Source organism: Mauremys reevesii, linkage group 1 (genome assembly GCF_016161935.1).
Source record: "Mauremys reevesii isolate NIE-2019 linkage group 1, ASM1616193v1, whole genome shotgun sequence".
NCBI classification, from domain to species: Eukaryota; Metazoa; Chordata; order Testudines; family Geoemydidae; genus Mauremys; species Mauremys reevesii.
Window position 1 is genome coordinate 220,161,716 of NC_052623.1, and position 15,788 is coordinate 220,177,503.

The 15,788-nt window shown below is 46.5% G+C and overlaps 1 protein-coding gene across 1 annotated transcript; it reads left to right on the top strand.

The window, feature by feature from the left end:
- The first annotated feature begins 474 nt into the window (after positions 1 to 474).
- LOC120389750 (C-type lectin domain family 2 member B-like) lies at positions 475 to 13,082 on the top strand. Its single transcript, XM_039512054.1, has 6 exons — positions 475 to 528; positions 1,595 to 1,745; positions 4,317 to 4,406; positions 9,258 to 9,421; positions 10,848 to 10,951; positions 12,848 to 13,082. Exons 1-6 carry the CDS (start codon positions 475 to 477, stop codon positions 12,981 to 12,983), a joined length of 699 nt encoding a protein of 232 aa, XP_039367988.1. The 3' UTR covers positions 12,984 to 13,082.
- Positions 13,083 to 15,788: the final 2,706 nt, after the last annotated feature.

The window sequence follows — 15,788 nt, forward strand, 5'->3', positions numbered from 1 at the left end:
CTGAATTGTTTCACAACCGATGCCTCTATGAAAAACTCAGTGTGGGGCGCAGAACAGACTCTGCTGTTTTACTGGGTAGCCTGCTTGCTCCCCAGAATCAATAATGAGCAAGAGGGATGATCCAGGGTGCGGCTCAAACATCCAGCTGGGCTGGCCAGGGGCAGAGGTCAGGCCTGCCAGGGAAAGGTGGGTGCGGCAGTGACTTCACAAAAGCTTTTGGCTTGAGCTCAGCCCATTGAGCAAAGACAATTAGTTGGGAATTGGTCCTGCTTTGAGCAGGGGGTGGACTAGATGACCTCCTGAGGTCCCTTCCAACCCTGATATTCTATGGTTCTATGAATGAGGCGTCTGTGACCTCACAGAGCTCCCTTGACAACAGCCAGGCAGGACAGGGATGCGGGGCAGGGGGAACTTCGGAGAGCCCTGTAGCCTTGCTGCAGCAAGCCTCCATTTTCACTTTACCAGATAAAGGTTATGAGCAGACAATGGCTGGAAGTTGAAGCTAGACCAATACACACTGGAAATAAGGTGAGGAGCATTTTTAACATCAGAGTTTGGAGCAATTCACTGAAGGTTGTGCTGGATTTTCCACAACTGGCCTATTTTAAAACCAAGCTTGGGTGTTTTACTAAAAAATCAGCTCTAATTCCTATGGGAATTATTTTGAGGCACATTCTATAGCCGAAGTGAAACAGAAAGTCAGACGACAGTGGTTTCCTCTGGGCTTGGAATTAATCTGTGACTCGCTGGGGGCGTTTGGAATTTGACCATTTTGCTTAGAATCATAGAATCATAGAATCTCAGGGTTGGAAGGGACCTCAGGAGGTCATCTAGTCCAACCCCCTGCTCAAAGCAGGACCAAACCCAACTAAATCATCCCAGCCAGGGCTTTGTCAAGCCTGACCTTAAAAACCTCTAAGGAAGGAGATTCCACCACCTCCCTAGGTAACCCATTCCAGTTCTTCACCACCCTACTAGTGAAAAAGTTTTTCCTAATGTCCAAGCTAAGCCTTTCACAGTGCAACTTGAGACTATTGCTCCATGTTCTGTCATCGGCCACCACTAAGAATTTCATGAGAATCAATCTCTCATTAGGAAAATAACTCAAAAATACAACTACAAAACATTTGGAATGAAATCAATCCACCCTGACCTGTAGTGTCTGGGGGTGTGGGCCTCTGAGGCTAGACTGAGACCCTCATTGGCTTGAACCACCCAGTGAGCCAGTAACAATATCCAGTCCTGTTACCGTCCAAGCCACCATAATGCAAGGAACAGCTGAGGGCTGCGGGAGACTGAGGGGTGCTGAGAAGGTCTAACTCATGATTGCCAAACCAGAGATGTGTTATTGGCTTTGGATGAGGGACAAGGAGCAAATCCATCAGTCACTACAACAGGTCACACTCAGAGCCAGGGAGACTGGGAATTGAGTCCTGCTGGCACTTCCCAGCTCTGGCTTTCTGGAGGAGGAGGAAGACACCAGCTCCCCTAGCTGACCCTGAGGCACTTTCTGGGCCCAAATGGAGGTGGCCCCCGGTACAGCTATGGAGTGTCCCAGGAGTGTTCCGCTAGTGGCATTGTATTCTTTTCACAGCCAGTTTCGATCTCTGGTTTCTACCCCTTGCCCTGCTGGCGGGGCATTGTGCGGCATCCGTTGCAGGCCACCTGGGTGCAGGAGATCAAGGAGGGTGAAGGGAGGAGCAACCCTGAGCATCTGCCATCCAGCTCCATCCGATCTAGAGCAAGTAAGTGAAGTTCTCCAGAGCCATCCCCAGTGTGGTGGGAATATGCCACCACTTGGGCTCCCAGCCCGTCCCTTGTCAGGGTTTGTTCCCCAGGTTGAGGGTTCCTGTGCCCTGGGGTGGGATGTGTCGGGAGGAGAAATTGCCTCAGCAGAGGGGAGGTGGGCAGGGGAGCAGGCAGGCTCGTTAATGAGAGGCTGCTTTGAAGGCAGACTCCTGGCTGCTCCCCACTCAGTTCCAGGATGGAGCGAATAAGGTGGATGCTCAGGAGGAAGGCCAGGCAGGTGGCTCCAGAGCCAGCAGTAAACATCAGCCAGCCTTCCCAGGAGGAGAGCAGCCCCTCTGTCCCCGCGGGCGGGGAAGAGGCTTGTGGCCAGGGGAAAGAGAGGAGCTGCGTCGCATGCTGGAGGAGAAGGAAGACACCAGCTCCCCTAGCTGACCCTGAGGCACCTTCTGGGCCGAAATGGAGGTGGACCCGGGTACAGCTATGGAGGAGAGAGCCAGGAGAGGCAGGAGCCGGGGAAGGCAGCTCTGGGGCTTCCTTCGCAGGAAGCCAAGGAGCCAGGAGCTGCGCCCCAGGGCACAGCAGGAGCCGTCCACCACCATGGCAACTGAGGAGCCCTGCGCCAGCCCGACCCTGGCCCTCGAGGAGCCTCCCGCCAGCCCCACCCTGGCCCCTGAGAAGCCTCCCGCCAGCCTCACCCTGGACCCTGAGAAGCCTCCCGCCAGCCCCACCCTGGACCCTGAGGAGCCTCCCACCAGCCCCACCCTGGCCATCGAGGAGCCTCCCGCCAGCCCCACCTGGTGACCAAGAAGCCTCCTGCCAGCCCCACCCTGGTGACCGAGAAGCCTCCCGCCAGCCCCACCCTGGCCATCGAGGAGCCTCCTGCCATCCCAGAGCAGGAGTTGAGCGACTGCGCGACAAACACCAGCAGCTCTGCATACTCCTGCGGGGCCAGCAGCTCCTCCACGGGGTCTGGCAGCCCTGAGTTTCAAGGCTCCCTCTTTGGAGGTGAGGGGAGACCCAGGGGAAAGGGAGGAGGACTGGGGCGGTGGGGGACTAGTAACACTGCAGATTTCACTAAATGGAAAGAAGGTACCAATGTGAGATTCTAACGATAGCTAGAGCACTGAACCCAAGATTTAAGAATCTGAAGTGCCTTCCAAAATCTGAGGAAGAGGTGTGGAGCATGCTTTCAGAAGTCTTAAAACAGCAACTCTCCAATGTGGAAACTACAGAACCCACACCCACAAAAAAGAAAATCAACCTTCTGCTTAGGGTGACCAGATGTCCTGATTTTATAGGAACAGTCCTGATTTTGGGGTCTTTTTCTTATATAGGCTCCTATTACCCCCCACTCCCTGACCCGATTTTTCACATTTGCTGTCTGGTCACCTTACTTCTGCTGGTGGCATCTGACTCAGATAATGAAAACGAACATGCGTTGGTCCTCACTGCTTTGGATTGTTATTGATCAGAACCCATCATCAGCATGGACACATGTCCCCTGGAATGGTGGTTGAAGCATGAAGGGACATATGAATCTTTAGCGCATCTGGCACGTAAATATCTTGCAACGCCAGTTACAACAGTGCCATGAGAATGTCTGTTCTCACTTTCAGGTGACATTGTAAACAAGAAGTGGATAGCATTATCTCCTGCATATGTAAACAAACTTGTTTGTCTGAGCAATTGGCTGAAGAAGAAGTAGGACTGAGTGGACTTTCAAGCTCTAAAATTGTACATTGTTTTATTTTTGAATGCAGGTTTTTTTGTACATACTTCTACATTTACAAGTTCAGCTTTCATGATAAAGAGATTGCACAGTACTTGTATTAGATTAATTGAAAAATACTATTTCTTTTGGTTCTTTTCAGTGCAAATACTTGTAATCAAACATAAATATAAAGTGAGCACTGTACACTTTGTATTCTGTGTTGTAATTGAAATCAATAGATATGAAAATATAGAAAACATTCAAAAATATTTAAATAAATGGTATTCTATCATTATTTAACAGTACAATTAATTGCGCGATAAATCACGATTAATTTTTTTTAATTGCATGATCAATCACAATTAATTTTTTAAATCACTTGACAGCCCTACTAGTTATCCTTCAATATAACATGGATTCCACTCTTTGGGATGTGAGAGGGATGTATGTTGTAGGGAGTGGACTGAGGTAGGGGAGACCTGGTCTCTAGCATCTCAGTTGTCCATCCTTCTAAGAGGAGAGGTACTCTATTAATGAGTCATTCTCTAGCTAACAGTTCTGTAGGAAACCACACATTCACAGAGGCAAACACTTCAAATTTTGAGTGCCTAAAGTTAGACACCTACATCCATATTTAGGCCTTATTTTCAGAGGTACCAAGCATCGGCAGTTCCCATTGACTTCTGTGAAAGTTGTAGCTGCTCAGCACCTCTGAAAATCAGGTCACTTATTTGGGTGCCTAAATATGGATGTAGTTTGAATCCATGTTTGATTTTTTTTTTTTATGACCAAGTCTCTAAACCCTTCAGTTCTATACAGGTTTAATTCACTGAAGCTTCTCAACTCTCTTCTTCAGGCCTCTGCTTACACCTCTGGTTCTGGAGACGAGTTGCTGGAATTTTGATTGCCGTTCCTGTGATTTTACTCTTGATCTGGTTTAGCTGGAGTAAGTGCATTTAAGACAAACTGATGTTGGAAAGGCAAAACAATATCTCTTTTGTTTCCTTCTGGCTGCTATGAGGATGGGAGAGATCTACTATTTATCCCCCTCTCCCCCCACAACCTAATGGATACTCTGATGGAGGAGAAAGGTATCCTTACCTTTCCCCCAGGCTTCTGTTTCTGGGTCCCTCTCAGACAGTAGCCCAAAACGTGTAACCCTTTCTTGACTGTATTCAGTCAACACACTTAAAATCTCTACACCAGCGTATGAAGTGCAAATCTTGTCCAGAGCAACAAGCCGTGCATTTCACCCTGCTCACTGTGTCACACCCCACCCCCGGGTACAACATAGACTGTGGGACTGCTGTGCCCCCTTTAACTCTCTGGCTCAGGATACCTCAAACTGCTCTGCTTGTGACAAGCAGCCCCTTCAGGCTTTGCTCTCACACAACCATTAGCATGCGAAGGCACACCCAAAGTTACATGCAGGCTCTCACAGCCTCCCATGAACTACACAGGGAGACACCAGTAAATCCCTGCAGCCTTGCACCCCAGTAATATACCATCGTACACTGCTCAAGGCTTCCTTGGACAGTGCAAGCTCATAAGTCTGTCATTTTATCAAAGAAAATTCATATGCACCAGCCCTTGTTAACCTGAGCTGAGATTCCGTAAGCATTTCAATCAAAAATACACTGGTTGAGATAAAACATTAAACAAGTTTATTAACTACAGAAAGATAGATTTTAAATGATTAAAAGTGTTAGGTGTAGAGGTCAGAGTTAGTTACATAAGAAATAAAAGGTAAAATCCTAAACTTTATCAGACTAAGCAAGATTTGAATCAAAGAGTTTTTCTCACCTTACTGGATGTTATAGGCAGAATACAGTTCACAGTTCATACTAACTAGAAAGCCTAGTTAGGACCATCCCTTCTCCCAGGTTCAAGGAGGCTTCCTTTTTTCTTCCAAACGATCTTGTTTCCAGGTGTTGAGATGGGAGAAGAGAGAGGTGGTCTGGTGATGTCACTGTCCCTGAGTTTATACTGTCCTCCAGGTGCCTGGAAAAGTACTGGCTCAAACATGGAGTCTTGGATCACATGTCCTGGTGTGCCTTGCTAAGTCAGCGGTTATTCATTGCCTATGTACTCTTTGAAGAGTCTTCAGGAGGGGCCCACTGGGAGAGTAGATTCTCATTAATGGGCCATCAACACATTGCTGGCTAGCACTGTTGAAAATCTGTCATATGGGTGTTAGTTGCTCCTTTGTTGCCACTGAAAGGCTAGCTGTGGGTGTTTCTCAAACTCACAACATATTTCAGTAATAAACATATAGCAGAACTTCATAACTTTACATACAATGTTAATACATACAATTCAACAGGATAGTAAACAGATCACGACTTTTCAAATAATACTTCACAAGGCATACTTATCACAAAACATATCATATTCATATAACCGTGGCAAATGTGGGGGTACCAGGGTGCTATTTTGAGATACAGTGCTTCAGTCTGCTGCTTAGAGATTTCACAAGCATCTGCAGAGGGAAATTGACCTGTTCATGTCAGTTCCACTGCTGCCCTCATTTCTTTGAATAAAAACAGTGTAAACTGATCAGGCTGGTCAGTTTGTTGCTGTACTTCAGCTTGGCAAAGGTCTGAGGAGCAGCAGAGGCACTGGAACTGTTTGTCAACAGACTTAGGAAGACAGCACTGTATTGGTTACACTTGGTTTCAGTTTGGAAGGTTTCCTGGCTTCAGTCAGAGAAGCTAAGAGCAGAGAGTCAGATTCACCAATTTGTGTCAAGCTAGGTTTGTGTCTGCTCTGAGTTGCTGTATCAGTGCAAATCACCAAGGATAACAGTGAATCAGGCCTTTAATGAAAACTTAGGTTCAGCAGAAGTTGATGGTATTTTCCTGGGAAAGTTTCCTATGAATTCTTAGTGACTAGACAAATGGACTTTTCAAGCTCACTCAAAGCATTTCATCTTCAAACTGCTTAGCTACTATTTACTCTTGGTAAATATTATAATTCCTAGTTTATAGATGGAGAAACTGAGGCAGAGTTGTCAAATGACTTGCTCAAGGTCACACAGTAAATCAGTGGCTCAGGCAGATTGGAACTTGAACTCTTGGCTCCCTGTCTTGTCTTTAATTTACTAGACTGCATCTAATTTTCCACTTTTCCTTGTCACTGTGTCTAACTAGTAATAAAGGCCCAGATTTAGGCTTCTAACTTCCATTAATTTCAGTAGAAGTTAGGGGCCTAAATACCTTTGTGAAACTGGGCAAACGTGCCTGTATTGCTGTGCAAAATTTGATACTATTTCTAATCTGATATTAAATTTTTAGCTAAACAGCATCAATGCTTCTCATCAATTTATTTAAATTAAAGACAGTTCTAATTTAAAGAGTGCTTTCCAAGCTCTGTCTTTAATAAGACCATTAAAAAAAATACCAGTCCTGGTATTTAACAAAAGAGCCCAAAAATTGTTCTCCCTGTCTTCTCAGGTCCTCCTAACCTGCTTATGGTACCATATTCTAAGTAAATAAATTGCTGCTTCATCATGTAGGTCACTGAAAGATTTGCAACGTTCATAACTGTTTAGAATTAATGTTTATTTCAGCTCAATCCTACATACTTAACTGCATTAAGAGATGTTATTGAGGTTGCAATGTCAATCACTCAAAAGTCAGTAAATGCCAGTATTGTGATTGTCTGTGCAACTTAATTCTGCCACCTTCTGCATATATATTATGATACAGTCTTTAATTATGTGATCACATACTATTTTTTCCCTGGGACCCCAGCCTCATTCAGTATCCAGTATGGTTGGTGTGCAGGTAGTGAGGCAGCTGTTCAATATTTTTTTTCTCATTATTTAGTTATTAGTGTACCCTATCCAAAGCCTGCAGTGAATAAAACATTATTCATTTCCTAGTAGTCTGTAGTTGCGCACTTGTCACTGTACTATCTGAGGACCTCGCAAACATTGAGAAATTTCTCTCTACAGTGAGGTAGAAAGGCATTATGATCTCCATTTTACAGATGGGGGAATTGAGACAGACTTGCCTGAGACCACACAGTGTATCAGTGGCAGAACCAGACTTAAAGTTTACGACCGCTTCACTCCCAGCCTTGTTTTCATTCCTTCAGACCAGGGGCGGCTCTAGGCACCAGCGGGCCAAGCACCCGCTTGGGGCGGCATCCTGGGGAGGGCGTCATTTGGCTCCGGTTGAGCTCCCGCCGGCATGCCTGCGGCAGGTCCACCGGAGCCCGGGACGAGCGGACCTGCCGCAGTCATGCCTGCGCGGGTCCCGCCTTCCCGCTGCCCGGTTGAGCTCCCGCAGGCATGACCGCGCAGGTCCGCTAGTCCCGGGCTCCGGTGGACCTGCCGCAGGCATGCCGGCGGGAGCTCAACCGGAGCCAAATACCGCCCTCCCCAGGATGTCGGAGCCGCGGGAAGAGGGGACCCGCCGCGGGACTGGGGAAGGGCGGCGCAGCGCTCCGCGCTGCTTGGGGCAGCCTGATTTGTAGAGCCGCCCCTGCTTCAGACCATGCTGCCTTACTGTCAAGCATCCACTGACTTTAATTGCAGTTACGGGTGCTCAGCACTTGTGCAAATCAGACCTCAGGTGTCTTGGTTGGGTACCCAGAAAATGAAAAACATATCATTAATAGCCACCTGCAAAATTTTTGGTTTAAGTGCCTTGTTCAGCATCACATAAGAGTCCCATGGCAGAGCCAAAGATAGAAATGAGTTTGCCTATTTGGCATTCACCTGCTTTACCTATAATACCATCCTCTCCACACATTTTCTAACTTCTAGAGCAAGTGAGGCAGGGATCCCACATGCAGCCTAATTTACTACACAACCCTGATTCGTTCTCTGACCATTATCCATCCGTTGCACTGACGGAGACAGGGACCTGTACAAAAAAAGAGTATGTGATCATGTAATTAAACATTGTATCATAATGCATATGCACAAGAAGACCAAATTAAGGTTACATGGGCCACCTAAGTTCTGGCATTTTCTAGGTTATGAGTGCTTTCCTTTTGCAACCTAAATAATGTTCTTTTAACATAGACTTAAGGTCAGAAGGGACAGTCATGATAATCTAGTCTGACCTCCTGCACATCGCAGGCCACAGAACCTCACCCATCCACTCCTGTAATGGACCCCTAATCTCTGACTGAGTTACTGTTATCAAATCATGATTTAAAGACTTCAAGTTACAGAGAATCCACCATTTACACTAGTTTAAACCTCACTGAAAGTCAGTGGGACTTAGTGGCTTTTAATAGTAGGTTCTTTTAAAAGTGATTTTAATGGGAGTTAGGCACCCAACCCCTGTTTAGGTGATTTTGAAAAGATCACTGTAAGTGCCAAAGTCAATTTGAACATTTTACTCAATGTGTTTATCTCACAATCTCAAACCCCTTCCGATGTCCCAAAGCCCCAAACATTCTGCACTCAGCTGTCTGCCCTCCCATGTCCTGCCAACTTTTAGCTGTGTATTTTCAATACAGAAATTTACAGCCCATTGTCAGTTGATAATTTAGGGAGAAAGTAAAATAAATTTAATTTAATATTTTAAATAATTAACAGAAGATATAGTATTGCATTGTTCAGTTTAATCTTTAATTCAATACAAGCTTCCGTTTTTTAATATACTAGAAGTTGCAGCAGAATTTCCAGGTTGTTGTAGCAGTATCACAGACACGAAAGTACCTTGCCACAGAATGTAGAACCAGCTTGCTGTGGAGTTCTTAGAGAATAGTGAATAAAACACACAGTCTTATGTATTTGCTATGTACTAGGATAGTAATAGTCACTTCCTTTCAAATAAAGGTTCTCCCATATTGCCTCACCTGGAGCTGTGCCGTGATGACTGGCTATACTACAGAAAGAAATGTTATTACCTCTCAGAAGATCAAGCAGACTGGGACTCCAGTCAGCGCTTCTGCTCTGCACATGGGGCTTCTCTTGCTATGATTGAAAGCCAACAAGAAATGGTAAAGTTTCCATCCTTCTGATACATCATCCCTTCTCTTACCCCAGTGATTCCTGTAATTTTATCACTCTTCCCCCTTCCTCCCCTCTCCCTTCCACCCCCCTTCCCCATACACCCTGGAATTTCAGAATATGCTGGAATCCAACATAGCACGTGACAGAGCTGTTTGTCATTAACAAAGAAGTCAAATCACAAACATCATGTTCAGTGAAATATAGGTTGTTTTCCATTAGCATCCATTACAGAAGCCCATTCATGTTCTGAGATGGGGTGGAAGGAGTTTTCAGAAATTAAAACTGCAAAGTGGGCATGAATTAAAAGTAACCATTAAAGGAAATAAAAAATTGAGATGGACTTTTTTGTGTTTCTTTTTTAATGAACAAAAAGGCCTAAATGTTGTTTTTTTAATAATAATTTTTTGCTTATTAGAAATTTAGGGTCTCATCCTGTACTCCTAAAGTCAATGCGAGGTTTACAATTTGACTTCAGTGAGTGCAGGATCCAAATTTAGATCTGATCTACCCAGAAAGAAAATAGAATGAAATGGTGAAATGATATCAAAATCAAGAATGAAAATTGAACAATTGGGAAAGTAAGAGATATTTGTTCTATATTTCTCAACTTTTATGCTGGTGTAACTTTACTGAAATCAGTGGAGTTATTCTGGCATAAAACTCCATCAGGACAATGGTGAATCAGGTCCAGTGTACTTAAACACTGTAATCTCTTAATCTAGAGATGTATTTACTTAGATTTCTCCTACTCTCACCCTTCACCACTATTAGTTGAGTGAAGTCATTGCGCTGAAATATTTTGCTGTCCTTCAGATCATTGTATTATCTGTTATCCATGATACACAGATGATGGTATTAATGATCTGTGCACTTTTGCAACTGCAGGGGTAGCGGAGCATGAGGTGAGGTGGGGTGAGGATATACTAGTGTCATTGTATTGGTTTCTTTCTGACTGGCTGAAGTTGTATTTTGGTCTGCTCTGATCAGTGACCAAGGCGCTGTCTGTCCAACAACATGGCTGACTGGCTCATCCTCCATTGACTATAGTTAGTGACCTCTCTGTGCTTTTAGAGATGTTTCTTGCAATGAAATTTAGCAATATAGCAGTAGCAATCTAATCAAGAAAATACATTGGGCTTGATTGTCCACTGCCTTGTACCTTGTGTGGCTATTTATATCTGTGCAAAGATGAGTAAAACTCTCCCTATTCAGAATGGTGTCATTTTACACCCACTTGGTCAGGCAAAAATGACAACACAAGGTGAAGGGCTGGGGAGAATCAGACCCCCGGTATCTGTCTGTAAAATAAAGGCAGGAACCCATTTTCAGAACGTAAACTCTTCCATACTGAATGGATTCAGAAAAGATGCACTTCCCAGCGTGGAAATTCATTGTGACGTATGTTTTGTCTAGAATTTCATAATGAATCGAATGCGCACAAGAGACTCTTGGATTGGGCTGCGCAAGAAAGGAGCCAAGTTCTACTGGGTGAATGGAGAGACACTTAATACGAGTCTGTAAGTTATCTTTCAAATGTGCTATGCAAGAGGAGAGTAAGGAAAGTGAGAAATTAAGGGCTTGTCTACACACAAAAGTTGTTCTGCTTTACTTTTACCATCTAAAGTGGAACCCTCCCTCCTCCCCCCTTCCGAGTGTGGACACAGTTATACTGGTATAAATGTACTGAGGGGAAGAGGAATAACTTATGCTAGTAAAAATCGCCTTTATACTGATGTAACTGTGTCCACAGTAGGAAGGCTATATTGGCATAACAATTTCAGTAAAAATATCACGCCCCTAACTGAACTAATTGTACCACTACAAAACCCGTGTGTAGACCTGGCCTAATGCTGTTGTCCTTCACAGAAGCTGGGGCTATTGTCCCCCTGAACTATTATTTTCCTTTGTTCATTAGGAGAGAGAGCTCAGCTTCTTTTTAGTTTGTTAGAGAAGGAGGAGAGAAGAATTAGATACTGAAATTGTTGCTGTGTGTATGGGAACAGTAAAGTCAAGAAACTGGCCCTCTTTCTACTGTATTACATCAATGCTGATCTGAAAGTACTTCATTGACTGCAATGGAGTTACTTCAGATTTACACCATCTTAAATGAGATCAGATCTGGATCAATCTGTTTCATTTAATCTTGTTGCCTGTCTTTTATTTGACTATATGCACATTATGCTGCTACAATCACGATTACAATACATTGTATGTATAAATTTCCACCTTATGTGAGGAGAAATTGACAGTAGTAATTTTAGTGGGTAAGATTGTTCCCTAAACAGGGATTACCTATGCAATAGATTAAACTCCATGTTACCCTTATGTGAATCGTCTAGGATCCAGAGGTCCTGTACTCTTTTAATAGCTTTCTGTAGTATAGTGCTATATTGATAAGGGCTCCAAAACTAGTAGATGTCTCCAGAAGCCCCACTAAAGATTGGTTCCCAGTGTGAACTGGGGAAATGCCTGAGGCAGAATTAATTTAGACAATTTTCTCCACCAAGTTGGTGGCCACCTCCACTTCTACCCCTCAAAGACCTAGCAGAGGAGGCTTTTCTGAAGTCTGGAAATGAGGAGACTTGTGCTACAGGTGGGATTTCCCCTTTCTGTGGATTCCTCACAAAGATTTTGCTGGGATTTTGTCCTCTCCATCCATGAAGATGGTCTGGGCCATTCTTTCATATCGAAATACCATTTTAGATTTTGAACTGCCTTGCACATTCCAAACACACAAGCAGCTCCAGTAACCTAGCATCCAGTTGTGACTAAAGTAACCTTCTTTAGAAAGGGTGTCACACTAGGCAATAGTGAGAGTTTTCCATATGCAAGAGTGTCACATGGTAGGTTCCATCTCTCCTTGTGTTTTGCTTTGCAAACAGCCCCCACACACTCCTCTCTAAGTCCAGCACCATGTGCTTATAATGTTTTATACCCGTTCATGGTCTCCACAGCATAAGGCTTTCCCCAAGTTTCTACTTATTCCCTAGGCACAGGATGAGAGGAGGAGGGTGAGCTCACCTTTCTGAGCTCCTGGGCTTCTTTGCTCTTCCTTCCAGCCTCCTGTCCCATCCTGTCTCAGTTTTAACTGCCCCAGCTGATGAGCTGAATCCCCTTGTTAACTGGTTGATCACCCAGTCTTTAATCAGTTATCTCCCATTAGAGCCCAAGCAGGGAGGCTTACAGAGTGCACAGAGTGGTGAGTCAGCCTTAGGCTACTCCTCTTCTGACCCACAGAGTGATGGACAAAGGAACACGTTTGTTCCTCCCGAATCAGACAAATGTCAAATGGTTCCCTAAAATGTGTTCTCTGGGGCTTTGTCGGCTCTAGTTTTAAATTACATAAGCAATGAAGCATTGATCGTTTATTTCAGAATTTCTACCTTAATTCCTATTTTCTTATGGTTTTTCAGATTTCCTGTATACCTATCAGGTCATGAAGAATGTGCCCACACAGATTCAATCTCCATTTCCACATCAGAGTGCAGGTTACTCAGGAACTGGCTCTGCAGTGTGGGTCTGCCTTCGTCCAGCACACTTTCTCCATAGAACACAGCTTGGAGACTGTTTGTTGCAGTGACAGTGTCTTTACTGGTTTGTTGAGGTGCCTCATACATCATGAACAAAATAAATGTTAATTTAAAATGTTTTTAAAATGTAAAAGGCAGCATATCTCATAATAATTATGATCAGTGCCTAGGTTTTCTGTTACTTTTCCGCAGTAGATCTCAAAGTATGTTACGAAGGAGGTCGGTATCCGTGACATTCCCCAGGTGTTATCTGGACCAGTGTTCTGCTAGGTCACTCCAATCCTCAACTCTGGGAGCCAGCCTTACCCTGCTCTGCTGTGAGAACCCTCACTCTTGGGCTGGTCACGCACAGCCTCTAGCACAGGGGTCGGCAACCTTTCAGAAGTGGTGTGCTGAGTCTTAATTTATTCATTTTAATTTAAGGTTTCACGTGCCGGTAATACATTTTAATGTTTTTTAGAAGGTCTCTCTCTATAAGTCTATATATTATATAACTAAACTAGTGTTGTATTGTAAAATAAACAAGGTTTTCAAAATGTTTAAGAAGCTTCGTTTAAAATGAAATTAAAATGTTGATCTTATGCCGCCGGCCTGCTCAGCCCGCTGCTAGTCTGGGATTCTGTTCACCTAGGCCGGCAGCGGGCTGCAATGGACTGAGTGGCTCAGCCCCCTGCTTCTCAGGGGGTCCATCTGCTGTCTCCTGCCTGCTGGGATCCCAGCTGCTGGACCCGTTCAGCCTGCTGCCGATCTGGAATCCCGGCCCTGCCCACATACAGTGGGTACTTACCTTCTCCCTGGTTCTGGCCCATTCTCTTCCTCTCTCTGCACTGAGCTGAGGGTGGGAATGCACTGAGCACAGGGCTGGGGGTGAAGGGTCTGGCCAGGAGCTAGAATGAGGGAGGAGGCTCGGGGTTGGGGCAGGAGGTTTGGGTGTGGGGCACTTACCTGGGCAGCTCCCATTTGGTGTGAGGGGTGCAGGTGGAAATGCGGGGTGGATTGGTGTGTGCAGGAGCTCCTGTTTGGTGCTCAGGGTGGGAATGTGAGGGGTGCATTGGGTGTGGAGAGGCTGGGGATGTGGGGGGGTGCAAGAGTCAGGGCAGAGGCTGGGGCATGTGGGGGTGCAGGTGTCAGGGTGGGGATGGGGATGTGTGGGGGTGCCAGAGTCAGGGCTGGAGTTGGGGGTGGGGGTGAAGGAGTCAAGCAGAGGGCTGAGTGTGTATGAGGGAGGTAGAGGGCTCAGGGCAGGGGCCTGGGGGGTGTGGTGCAGCGCACGGCTCGGAGCACGAGCCTGGGGGGTATGCGGGGCTCAGGACAGAGGGCTGGGTGTGTGCGAGGGAGGGTCAGGGCTGAGGGCTGGAAGGTGTGTGTAGGAGGGGCAGGGCAGGGGGCTGGAGGGGATATGCCACCTCCCCTTCCCCAAGGCCCTGCCCCCGCTGATTCTCTGCCTCCGCGGGGAGCAGCGAGCACGCTAACTTTGCTCCTTCCCGACCCCCTCCCTCACAAGGGCCATCAGCTGGCAGGGATGGAGGGATGGAGAGGCGGAGGAGGGGCAGGAACCCAGCACACTACAGGAAGAGGCAGGTGAGCCGGCAGGACCAAGCTTCTGCCCATAGGTGTGCGCAGCACATTTCATTAGGGTGTGCACCCAGGGAGCCCTGCCCTAGCCCCACCCCTGCCATGCCCTAGCCCTGTCCCCATCCACTCCCTCCTATTTCCCGCACCCTGACTGCCCCCCTCAGAACTCCCAACCCCCCTGCTCCTTGTCCCCTGACTACCCCCTCCTAGGACCCCTGCCCCTAACTGCCCCCCAGGGCCCCATCCCCCTATCTAAGCCAACCTGCTCCTTGTCCCCTGACTGCTCCCCTAGGACTCTACCTGTCCCCTGACTGCCCTGACCCTTGTCCACACCCCCGCACCCAGACAGAACCCGCGGGACTCCCATGCTTATCCAACTGCTCCCTGCCCCCTGACAGGACCCCCAGAACTCCCAACCCATACAATGCCTCCTGCTCCCTGCCTGCCCCAACCCCTCTCCACACCCCTGCCTCCTGACAGGACCCCCGCAGAACTCCCGACTCATCCAACCCCCCCAGCTCCTTGTCCCCTGACCACCCCCTCCAGAGACCGTCCCCTTTACTGCCCTCCCAGGACCGTCCTTGCTCCCTGTCCCTGACTGCCCTGATCCCTATCCACCCCCCACCCTGACAGACCCCGGGACTCCCATGGCCCATCCAACCCCCTGCTCCCTGACTGCCCCCTCCAGAGACCCCCTGCCCCTAACCACCACCCCCGGGATCCCACCCTCTATCCAACCCACCCTTCTCCTTGTCCTCTGACTGCCTCCATCCCTTATCCACCCCTCAGGCAGGCAGCAGCATGCCATTAAAAATCAGCTTGCATGCCACCCCTGCTCTAGCATGTAAGATGCTTGGATTGTGCAACTGAATGACACTAGCCAATATCTCCGGTCCTGGAGACAACCCTAGGAACCTCCATCTTGTAGTGTCCAGTTATGCCTGCTGGACGCTGCAAGCTTATATGAGTTTGTCAATTTAACAAAGAAATTAATATGTACCAGGCTTGTTATCCTAAGGGGAGTTTCTGACACACTTCAAACCAAATGCACTGCTTCAGGTAGCATAAACAAACACATTTATTAACTACAAAGATAGATTTTAAGTGATTATAAGCCAAAGCACAACAAGTCAGATTTGGTCAAACAAAATAAAACCAAAATGCATTCTAATCTGATCTTAACACTTTCAATGCCCTTACAAATTTAGATGCTTCTCACCACAGGCTGGCTGGCTGCCCTTCAGCCAGG